This window comes from Strongylocentrotus purpuratus, unplaced genomic scaffold, assembly GCF_000002235.5.
Source record: "Strongylocentrotus purpuratus isolate Spur 01 unplaced genomic scaffold, Spur_5.0 spur5_scaffold_4, whole genome shotgun sequence".
NCBI lineage: Eukaryota > Metazoa > Echinodermata > Echinoidea > Camarodonta > Strongylocentrotidae > Strongylocentrotus > Strongylocentrotus purpuratus.
The window spans coordinates 11,139,026-11,151,572 of NW_022145610.1; the positions used below are offsets into that span (position 1 = coordinate 11,139,026).

Sequence of the window (12,547 nt, forward strand, 5' to 3'; positions counted from 1 at the left end):
TTTTACGCGTAACTTATAATAATCATGCGTACGCATATAGTCAGTGTGAAATGTAACCACCGGAGGCGGTGTTACACAGAAAAATCCCTTAAAAAATCCCTTGAAAAATCCTTTCAAGGGAGAATTTTCTTGCTTCGTTAGTGGATTTTTAATGAGATAATTTATGACAGACAGCAATTAAGAGGATAACTAAAATCCGGATAACTAAAATCCGGATTTTTGGCCTCTGCGTGACACCGCCTCGGGAGTGGCAATTTCTTGCATACAAATATTACAAAAAAGCAGGGACGGATTAGCTTTTTGCCAAGGGGGGGGGGGTTGACCCAATGACGATGCAGAGCATCGTCTACGAGCCGCAAAGCTGCGATCCGATTTTTGTTGCTATTTTGAACGCCCGTAAGTGATGTTTTCTTGGCATGTACTAACATGCGGAGCATCGTCCACCTTATTTGCTTAAAAAATAAGAATTTGATCAATTTCCACCCTTAGCACGTTTGTTTAGTTAGTTGCTTTATCTACTTAAATTGTTTGGGTTTTTTTCTCGAAAATCTTTGCCGTCGTGTTTGAGAAGATTTTTCAATATTTGTTTTCTTCACACAGAATCGTTAATCATGTTGGCAGTTTGTCTCCTCACTTTCATCGCAATGTCGATTACCGCAGTCCCCGCCACGACCCCGACCCCGACCCCTACCCCACAGCCTCATAGTGTAATTCAACAATGTAAAAGTGAGTATTTCAATAGATATATTAATTTATTTGTATATGTGTATTTGTGAATTTAGTAGACTATGTATGCAAGTATTTATTTATCTATTCATTTATTTATCTAGTTGCGCATTTATTTATTTATTTATCCATGTTTGTTTTGATTTTGTTTTCATCTATTAACATATCTATCAATTTATTTAATAATCTATCTGCAGGCTTAGAGTGCCCCACCACTACTATATTAGAAGAATTTGGTTCAAATATGTGGAAGAGACGGTTAGAACCAACTGTATGGGCGTATAAGGTCGCTCCAACCTGCAACCAATCTGCAGCAACAGGTTTAGTCTTCAGTTACCTCCAATCCTACTTTGTGGGTAAGCTTTGAGAATCAGACTTTTGTACATTTTGTTATAATTCCGAAGAAAGCATAGAACACTTATTTTGAGATTGCCAAATTTATAAGAAGGTTTATCCAAAATTTGATTTTAGATGATAAAATTACTTTAAATAAGGTCAACTTTTTTTTGGATTTTATGGAAGTGAATGAATTCGATCTTATTTGATTATCTTATACGCCAAATACTACACGCTTTCCATCAAACGTAAATTTAGCTTATCGTTGATCAATTATTTCAAAGCCATTTTAAGATATTATCGTTCATTACGATATTAAACCTATGTTAAAAACAATAAGTTTAAACGGGTATTTGATAATAATTGGAAACATTGGTTAGCTGCTGTAAAACAAAAACAAACAAAAATTAAGTTTATGTGCACTAGCATAATGCATTCTACTCCTAAAAAAGACGTACCCAATCGGATTTAACAAGTAATTAATAATCATAACTAGGCAATAAATTGATAAAATCAAAATTATGTTCTACATAATTTTTTGATCATTATGTCTTGATGAATTTCATCTATTCGAATTATACATGGGGAAAACCTTTTCGGTTTTTTTTTTAGTCTCGTTTGATTTCCTACGTCTAGCTTTTCTTTACGTTAGCTTTGGAAGAATATTGCCATAATTTATGTATTCGTATATTTTGTGTACAATGTGCCTCTTATTGTTAAGAATAATTGTAAGCATTATCCAAAATAGAAAATAGCAATCCAGTTGCCTATTTCCTTATCTATTTGAATATAAAAGCCTTTTTAAAGAGAAAGTAAGAGAAAATATATGGATGGGAGGAGGGGCGGGGAGGGGGGACATGCCGAGGGAAGAAAATGGTATGAGGACCTTTCACAGATATCTTACTATGCCTACTACATCTTTTTTAAATAAAACAAACAAGAACAAATGACTCCCCCTCTTCCTTTAAAATATTAGCATGGATATCATTTTAAATCAGTCATTTGACATGGGAGAAAAGTGAAGATAGCAGATGGGATTTTAAACTTCCGCTTCCTAAAATGAAACGGCAAGTTACATTCTTTTTTGGCAATGTTATATTCCGTTTCTTTTTTTAATCTTGATGAATTGTTTCAAGCCAATGTAGGAGGGATGTATACTTTGGCACTTGTAAACATAAATATTGTATTAGGCCTGCTTCGTCTTATTCTATCAACATTTCTTTCATGTCGAATTGTTTTGCTAGCCAACGGGATTGATGAGACGAAACCAATGATTTTGAAAGTCTCGGAAAACATACCCGTGTCATCTAATTCCTCGTGTTCCGACCAATCAGGATCTTACCCTTGCTGTGACCAAAGCTACGAACTGCTCTTCTTCATCCCTGTAGCTTCGCAAGCAACCCCCCCAACCCCATCACAGGTACAAAACTTAAAGCCCAGGTAGTGTATCCCCTTTTCAGCCAACATCAAATTATGTAGAACTTTGCAGGAATTATGAATATAATATACATAATTATACGTATATTCTATCTGTAATATTTAAACGTTAGCAGTGTCCTAGTATTCAAGGAAACATGCAAGTAAACCCGTTTACTTTCTAGACTTCACTGTCAGACACTAGTTGGGGTGACTGACTGACTGACTTCTTTTTTCTTTGGTAATAACATACAGTAGCCTACATGAGCATTTGTCTACATCCATTACCCACTTCTTGTAATAGCCAAAGTTAAACTGACTGAATCTTTGCGCAGCACAAAACGTACGACCATTGGGTACAAGGGTTTGAAAATCAGAGCATTTAATTAAACGAGCGCGCTCGCTAAATTCGATTCAACAGACATTTTCAAGTCCTTTTGTTTTAAGGGAAGTTCTAAATTAGTTTTATCTTTCAAATGCCGTTGGAATTTCTGGCGATGCTCAGTGGCTGCCGGGCTCACGATCAATTGGGCAAAAAGAATTTCCGTTTCGGTTTAATAAAATTTGGAGTGGACTATTAGGCTATTATTATTATTATTATTTAATTTGTTTGGCCTGCAATTGGGACATAGTACCATATAGTAGTTAATATACATGTGCATGTATTGCTTCATAATTCGCTGACACCAGATTTCGTTGGGCTTAAACATCTTAAACAGACAGTGAACCCGTTGTCCCGCCAGAAAATACTTCAACTTGCCAATCCATATCTCGATGATGAGGGAAGCTTTATTTTTATGAGAATTCCTTATGGCGGTAGGTTCAGGGCACAGTGCAGACCCCGTTGCATAAAACTTACCACTGATGGAACTTTGCCATCAATAGCAAATAAAATAGTAACAGGGCTCAACAGCCAATCAAAATCAAGGTTCCCATGGTAATTACCATTGCGGGCACAGTTACCATCAATGGTAAGTTTTGTGCAACGGGGCCTGCACTGAAAATGTCCGGGGAAATAGCCGAGAAAATAGAAAAGAAATAAGCAATGAAATTCTCCTGCTCAAGAGCAGGTGAAATTCTTGTGTGACTCTGATGAAACTCTGTATATGAATGGGTTTGGGAGAAAAACTGCGGGGGAATTGATCAAAGGTGCAGCGCTGAATAGCCACAACCCCCGCGCTCGAGATCGGCAAAACTGTTGCTTCCTCCTGCGTAATTTGGCCTCATACTGAGTATGAAGCCAAATTACGGATTTGCAGCCAGACAAATTGCTTTTTTTTTTAAATGCTTGTTATAAACTGTAATGTCCGTAATAAAGGAAATAGAAGCAACCGCCGTAGATCCATGATTGTATTCCACCAGTGCGATATGATCTAGCGCTTGTAAAATTAATTGATGACCATTTCGCTGACTTCAATCGAGCTGCATTGAGCTATAGTGCTAGCTAGTTGGGCTGCCGACTGAATCCAAAATCAAAGCGCGCCCAGCTAGCAATCGACTGCGCAATAATTATTCACTTCCGGCGGCCGAGGCTCGCCCAAGCATGGACCTACGCGAGTGAATTTCTCCGGCAGTATGAAAAGCATACACGGCCTAACTTTGTGTTCATAAGACAAATTCTATCGGTGTTTTTTTTTTTTTTTTTTTTTTTTTATAGAGTCACTATGAAGAGGGTCCTTTTATTGGGTAAACATCGTGATGGTGTAAAATTCCCCATGAGACCCCACTCCTATAGGCCCGAATTCACAAAGGAGGTTTGTCGACAAACCGAGGTTTATGTACGTCATATGACGCGTTTTGACGCGTTTTTTACAAACCTGGTTTGTAAAAACGGGTTGAAACGCGTCATATGACGCAATGGCAATTGGTCTTAATTAATTCATCGATTGTAGGTGGGTAAGACTTTGCGGCTTTTATAGCAAAGATTACCTTCTTTCTTAAGTGACGCCAAAGGACTTGGTTATGTACATGCCAAGCTTGTTGTCTTTGTACAATCAGAGATTTAACATTACTCTTTGGGTTATTATTAACCACCCCCTGTAAATGGAAGCAATTGAAAACGAAAGTTACTGGAACCAGTAAATTTTTATATGAATTAATGAATTACTGAAAATATTATTGATATCAATTTAACAATTTTGATATAAGAAAAAAAAGAGATACATAAAGATAGTATTGAACTAATAACATGTTGTGTGCACATACCTAAATTAATAACTACTTCAATTCTATTTACACATATGAGTAAAGGCATTGTTAATTTAAGAAAGTGCTAGACTTGCTGCCTTTGTCCTCAAATAAAGACTAAATTTATATAGTATTTTATATGTATGTGTAGGCTTTCCCACCAGCGCACTTTTACGAGTATTATTGCGAAACTGGCCAGGCTAGCGTGTAAAAAAAAATTGCGCCGGCCGCCGAGGGGTCATGGCAGGACGTGCTAGTTCCCGACAGCATATAAAGCAGCCAGGCCTCGAATATTAAAGCAGTCGATATGTCTTTTATATGTCGAATTGAAACAAAAATCTATCACAAATTCTTACCTTATCCATTTATTGAGTAGAGATAGGTTAAAACATCACTGAAAATCTGAGACACTGTGTGTAATCTTTGCTTAAGAAATGACTGAAAATTTCAATCATTGGGAATCGCAGACAAAAAGCACTTGCACAAGGAACATTTTAACACGTAAACCAATGGGTATCGCAGCAAAATTTTGCTATTTTAATGGTAACCGGAGTTTTGAGGGATCTCACTCTTGGACTAAACCGGTATTGACATTTTTTTTTTCTTTACGGGAATGGCTAAAATCACGTCTCCAATTCCGACCAATCAGACGGCTTGATTTCTTAAGTGAGGTATATAAAGTTGTATAGCTGTAATTAATATGGCACGTTCCGCCTGCCATACCTGCCTGGTCCACTATAGTTGCTGGCATCCTTACTTTCTAATCAAGCTTTTCTTTACATCGGCAGTTTTGAGGATCTAAAGGGCCTATCTCACTGAGCAGCGAATGCTTGCGAACGTTGCGAATTTGGATTCGCCAACTTTTCTGACGAATGTTGGCGAAAATCAGCGACATTAAGTGACGTTTAGCGACAATTAGCAACATTTGAGCGAATGTCTCCGAAAGTGTTTGCGAAAGGCAGTTGGCGACTATTAGCGACTGTAAACAAATGTTAGCGACAACTTTTGCGAAGATTAGCAACTATTTGCCAATCCTTTGCCACTATTTATGAACGTTTCAGACCTTTTGCTAACTACTGGTACTCAATGGGTCGATTTTATAAAGGAACCATATGGTAACGTGGTCGCTAGCTTTGGCGAAACACAGAGAACTGACGAAAACAAAGAGCAAAACCGTTTAACAACCGTTTGCAAAGGCTTACGACTGTTTTGCAAACGCCTGCAACTGTTTGCGGAAAAATAAATTCGCAAAGAAATTTTGAACATGTTCAAAATTTCTTTGCGACAAGAAAAACTGTTTACAACAAAGAAAACTGTTTGCGATCTTTCTTGCAACCTTTTACAACATTTTACAAACTCTGGCGAAACCCCAAATTCGCTACGTTTGCAAGCATTCGCCGCTCAGTGAGATAGGCCCTTAAGGACTCGTTATTCCTTCTTTCTCATTATCATCTTGTTGAAAGGCAGTGACGGCCCAAATGTTACTTAAATAATCTTGAATAAGACCGAACCAATTGGGGGTACGGCGTTGTAACCCCCCCCCCCCCTACCCTCCCCAAAAAAAAGCTACAACTTCTGTTTGAAAACATGATAATCAACGGGAAATGTTTCAAATCTATTAATCTCTTTGAAAGATTGAAGTACAAAGTGACTTGATCTTAAGTCATTTTGTTCAGTAGAATTAATCGATATTGTGGATTTCATTTTTTTAAAGGACTCTGGGGTGACGATACTGCACTTGGCAGATTCTCTGGAGTTCTACGGCATCACCTATGTTGGCGAGAATCACAATGCGGTGGAGCAATACGAACAGCTTCGTGGATACCTCAACGCGCAGGGCAAGACATACTTTGAAGACTGGTACTTTATTGCAGGTGAGTAATTATGTAGTACATGTGGAAATCATCCACTTAAGAAAACTTTCCCGATAACCATCCTCTCAGGACAACATACAACAATACTATTATTATTCTCTTTATTGTTTATTATTGGTGATGATGACGACGATGATAAAGATGATTACTATTATTTATTTTAGTATTAGTAGTATTTATTATTATTATTATTGTTATTGTTGTTGTTATTATTATAATTATTATTATTACTGTCATTATTATAATAATTATTGTTATTATTATTGTCATCATCATCATCATCATCATCATCATCACATCATTGAGGTGTCGTGGTATAGTGGTTCATTCACTCAATTTATATCCAAGGTTTGAGGGTTCAAATCTCAGCGTGCCGACACTAACGTCCTTTGGCCAGACACTAATCCACATGTGCTACTCTCCACCTCGGTGTGAATGTGTACCTGGCAATAACAAGTCCCTCGGAGAGGACCTAAAGCCTTCGGTCCCCTCCTTGCTTCCTTCAAACATACACATGACTTTTTAGCAGTCCGGTAAAACAAACAAACAAGCAAACAACATTAACAAATTGAAGGGCCATCAGGATGAACAAGGGTGAAGCTGATGAGGCTACGTAAACCCTTAGTTAAGAAAAATTAAACGTACAAGTAATTTGATGTACTTATTTATTTATTGTATTTCTCTTACAGCTTATGACAAACCAACGGACCCTCAGCCTCATCGGAATGAAATCATGGTTCTTATCTAGAAACCCAGAAGGAATTATAATAATGAGGGCACCGATAACCCGAACGACAGCCCAAGAAAACCAATGAGATCGCAGTGGGCGTGGTGGTCGTCAAAGACCACACCGATCTCATTCCGTTTTGAGCTGGTCGACAAACGACTCCGACCAAGATTTTAATGATTTTATGTCATTTCATTTCATTTCTTTCGTCACATATGATAAGATTGGCTAAAGAATACAAAATAAGAACAACTCGATGGGAAGCACTCGTTTTTTTTTTCTTCACATTTCCAAGGTGTATAATCATAGTAGTTTGCTATCTTAATTTATTATGAGATAAAATACAGTGTTTTGCTTTTTAAGTAGTTTTGAAATACATCATATTATAAACCATTTCCAAGGCATATAATCATAAAGCAGTTTGCTATCTTTATCTATTATGATATAAAATACATTACTTTGCTTTTTAACTAGTGTTAAAAAAAAATCATATTATTAACCGTGTCAGACATCTGAGCAAGGCAATTTTCAAGTTTTTATTGATAAGCCAACAAAACTACGGGCGAAAGAAATATTATTAAATAATAATACACAGTTAACCAATGAACAAATATTTTTGCCCGATCAGAAAAGTCAACGCAAAATGCGTGTTAAACTAGCGGGCAATAATGTAGATCCAACATCCAGGTATTTGTAACTTTCATTGCGCATTTATTAATTGCTTAATTCAGGGCAATACGGCTTCTCATATCCATACAGTTGTATATCACCCTCACCTTCGGTTCTGGCGATTATGTCGTATTGCCCTGGAGGCAGTCAATATTATTTATTTATTATCCCAGTAATATGACGTATCATAATCAGCATGATCAGGGAACCATATTTTCCGGCATTGTCCATTTCAGCCGTTTTGTGGTGTCCCATTACCATATACATGTAGTTTTGTTATACCCTGTAAATATATTATTTTCAGAAATAGTAACAAATTCATTCATTCGTTCGTTTTTCCGAAAGTTAAATTTGCCAAATGCTCATGATAATCCGTAGGTTCATCATCATAATTATGGTTATTCCTAAACCCAAATTTCCCATACCAGGGGGTCATAATTCCGAAAAAATGAAATAGGGTTTCATACATTTTGTTGCGTTATTCCGAAGTTTCGTTTATTCCAAAAGTGAAATAGGGTTCATTATTCCGAATGTCTATACTTTCAAAAATGATAATATAAGTACTGTATATCTGTTTGAGATATAGTGTTTACGTGTAATATATAAACATGACGTAATCGTAATGTCGTTCTCTTTGATATAGTTTTTCTCGGATTGGTATTGGAATTTGTTTGGGCCTATTGATTAATAAATACTTCTACCCGCAAATTTCTCTACATTCAATTTCTTTACACCTCTCTGCGAAAATCACAGGTTTTTATATTTGAGATAATGATGTAGATTATGATAATGATGATGATGGTGATGATGATGATGATGTTGATATGATAATGATGATGATGATGATGTTGATGATGAAAACGATAATGGTGGTATAATAGTGGTGGTGACAATGATGATGATATATTATTGTGACGATGGTGATGATGATGAAAATAAGGAGGCGGGGGAAGGGTAGGACATAGGTGCCGGAAGTGGGGTGGCGGGGGGGGGGGCACTTGCCCCCGCCTCTCCACCCCACACCCCGAACCAAAACAGTGGGTTTGGGGGGTAAGAAAAGCAGTAAAGGAGTAAAGGTGGTTTGTATTTTTAAACCCAAAGAACATAACAATAATATCAAAAACCTGAATTAAATCACATATAAAATTTCATTCAAAGAAAAGTTAACAGGAATTAATTTTCCTAAACATTCCGCATGCCACCCATATCAATGGAGGTTTTCATATTAGCGATACGCGCATATCATGAGCCCCTGAACGCTGGCGTACTGATGGGGGGGGTACACACTACAAATAATGGTACAAATTTGCACCCTATAGGGTGCAGACCGCTGCTACAATAGCAGCCATCTATAGGGTGCAATTTTACACCCCCAATTTGGGTGCAAAATTGCACCCTATTTGGGGTGCAGATCTGCACCCTATAGGTGGCTGCTATCGTAGCAGCGGTCTGCACCCCTACGGGTGCTCGTTTGCACCCCAATTTGTGGTGCAGACTTGTCCCATATAGGGTGCACGGGTTTGGGTCCACAATTGTTCCCTGAAGGGTGCATACATACACCCCTTGGGATGCAAGCAAGCACCTTTAGGGGTGCAGATTCGCAACCTTTATATGGTGTAGAATTGCACATTGCAGGGTGCACATGCACTCTTTCGCATTATAATTAATAAAATCATAAGATTAAACAATTTGTTTTCATATCAAAATCATATTTTATTGACAACATGAATGACCGGTTTCAGTTTCCACTATGCATAGTTGGTAAGAGAAAATAACCACATATGACACTGTAGCACAATTACTGCATTCCTGCATAGCCTATATTTGCTTAGACATAGGGCTCCTTGGCTCCAATCAAATAGTTCAACAAATCACCAGAAACATTATGTCCCTTTCATCAGACGAATAAAAGGAAAGGACATATTACTCGTGACTTTTTGGATTCAAATCCAGTGTACAATCTGACAGTTTTATCAGTTCTCGTGACAACAGTAGTCATATCAAAATCACCTTTCTTACCATGCTGTTTCTTTGTAGCTTTCACTTTTGCCTGTAAATGGCTATTCCTCTGTTGTAGATATTCAATTTGTTTTTGCTTTGCAACACAGCCAAGGCAGGTACATAATCTGTTATCACAATGTAGCCCATAATTGTGATCAGTGAGATGTGCACCAACAATATGATCAGATCTTTTCTCCTTATTACTTGAAGCTGTCTCATCAATTTCTTGGTGCTCATCAAGAGTAGAGGATCCATGAAAGTCAGGATCTCCTGTCAAGTCGACATCCTTTCTCTTCCGTTTACATGTTGATTTCCTCTTTTCTTTACCTGAAGCTGTCTCACTGACTTCTAGGTGCTCCTCAGCCATAGAGGTTTCATATGAGTCAGGATCTCCTGTCAGGTCGACTTTCTTTCTCTTCCGTTTACTTGTTGATTTCTTCTTTTCTGGGCACTGAGGTCTTTCACTTGGAGGCAGACGAGGAGATTTATGTGAAGACTGGTGTGCTGAGCTGTATCCCAGATTCATTGTTGGGTCTGGCCACGCTGCACTAGGTTGTCCATCTCGGAAGTGATATGAGCAAACCCTATCTCCATACGTCGGTTCCCAGTTTTTGCCATTTGGACGTTTTCGATTTATCGCCTTTATCCATCGTCGACGGCCGTCTGCATCTTTATTTTGCAAAGGAAAAGGTAATGGTACAAAAGGTGGTGTGCATACGCAGGCCCCATATTTCAGGCCATGTCTGTCACACAATTGTGAATACCATTTATCAAGCTTGAATGTACTGTTCGAGCACCCAATAACAGCATAGATTCTCCCCATGATGATAGTCTGATTGTAAAAAAGAGAGAAAATATTTCATGTTAACACAAATTATAATGATTTCTATTTGGGCAGGAAAATATTTCTTCTTTCTTGGGAAAAAAAATCACAGCCGATAGTCTCAATCCCCCCCCCCCCCCCTAAGAAAGGAAGATTATTGCCTTAATTAAGGTTAAAATCCCAATGATCATACAAATTTACCAAATAAATCTGCCTTGTTCCCTATAATACCCCTTCACATATGAGTTATTATTAACACCGGTTATCAAATTTTAAGGTCAGAATCACGACCTTTTTTAACGATTGCCATGCGAAGCAGACGGCTTACACAAAATATACTATATGGGGCAAAAGTCGGGACACGGCATACTTTCGCCTCTGTGGAGGCAACTGCCGATTGCAAAGAAGAAAAATACTTAATCATTTGCTGATCACGTACAAAACAAAAGGAAAGAAGGAAAATATATCCAGTTACCAGCTCAAGATGATTTGTAGAAAAGGAATGATGTCATGATGTAAAAAAAAATCGTATCTAGTACGTGATAAATGCTAACATTCCCCGTTCACTGTTGTGTGTAAGCACAGCACCGACCAATATTAATCCCAATTGATCCAGCGAAAAGGTCACGGAGGATTTTTCGCGCATGCGCAGAATCTAACTCGCTTATTAAACTCGGCAGTTGAACGAAATTAAAAGTCTCTGCAAAAGATCGACTGACTTATTCTTGTTTCATAAAACTTATAGTCCATGATTTTTCATGGAATAATAATAACGATGCATAAAAAAGGGTATAATTGTTTATTGTTGTGTTATGTTGTTCTTGAAATATATACACAGTAAGTATTAAGTAATCTTCTTTTGTGTATCGAAAGACCGAGGTTTCACGGGTTTATTTAGGAAAATGGAAATATAACACAGTAAGTATTAAGTAATCTTCTTTTATGTATCGAAAGACCGAGGTTTCCCGGGTTTATTTAGGAAAATGGAAATTTGATACTATAATAGTGTTCGATTACATCACTCAGTATATGATTTGATCTGAGATATATCTCATTAATGAAACCATGCAAAGGCATTCTAGTCTCAAACAAACCTGGACCATTAAACCGAGTGCCAAATTTAGTAATCTTCTTTTGTGTATCGAAAGACCGAGGTTTCCCGGGTTTATTTAGGAAAATGGAAATTTGATACTATAATAGTGTTTGATTACATCACTCAGTATAGGATTTGATCTGAGATATATCTCATTAATGAAACCATGCAAAGGCATTCTAGTCTCAAATAAACCTGGACCATTAAACCGAGTGCCAACACCATTAAACCATGCCCCAAATTTAGTAATCTTCTTTTGTGTATCGAAAGACCGAGGTTTCCCGGGTTTATTTAGGAAAATGGAAATTTGATACTATAATAGTGTTCGATTACATCACTCAGTATAGGATTTGACCTGAGATATATCTCATTAATGAAACCATGCAAAGGCATTCTAGATTAAAACAAACCTGGACCATTAAACCGAGTGCCAAATTTAGTAATCTTCTTTTGTGTATCGAAAGACCGAGGTTTCACGGGTTTATTTAGGAAATGGAAATCTAATACTGGTAAGATATATATAGGATTTTATTGAAATCAAAACATCAAAAACCAAGAGCAAACAGTCCAAAGACTGACAACTGTCTTGGGTACAAAATAAAATTCAAATCAAATATACATAATAAAATAGCAGTAATTAATAAATACACAATTTACATAAGTTAAAATATCAAATAACTGAACTATTATCAGTA

At 37.2% G+C, this 12,547-nt stretch overlaps 1 protein-coding gene across 1 annotated transcript; it reads left to right on the forward strand.

Moving 5' to 3' along the window:
• Positions 1–2,285: 2,285 nt before the first annotated feature.
• On the forward strand, positions 2,286–8,636 carry LOC115929032. The gene is made up of 3 exons (XM_030997090.1): positions 2,286–2,482; positions 6,380–6,539; positions 7,229–8,636. The coding sequence occupies exons 1-3, from the start codon at positions 2,333–2,335 to the stop codon at positions 7,285–7,287; spliced, it is 369 nt and encodes a 122-aa protein (XP_030852950.1). The 5' UTR covers positions 2,286–2,332; the 3' UTR covers positions 7,288–8,636.
• The last annotated feature ends 3,911 nt before the right edge of the window (positions 8,637–12,547 follow it).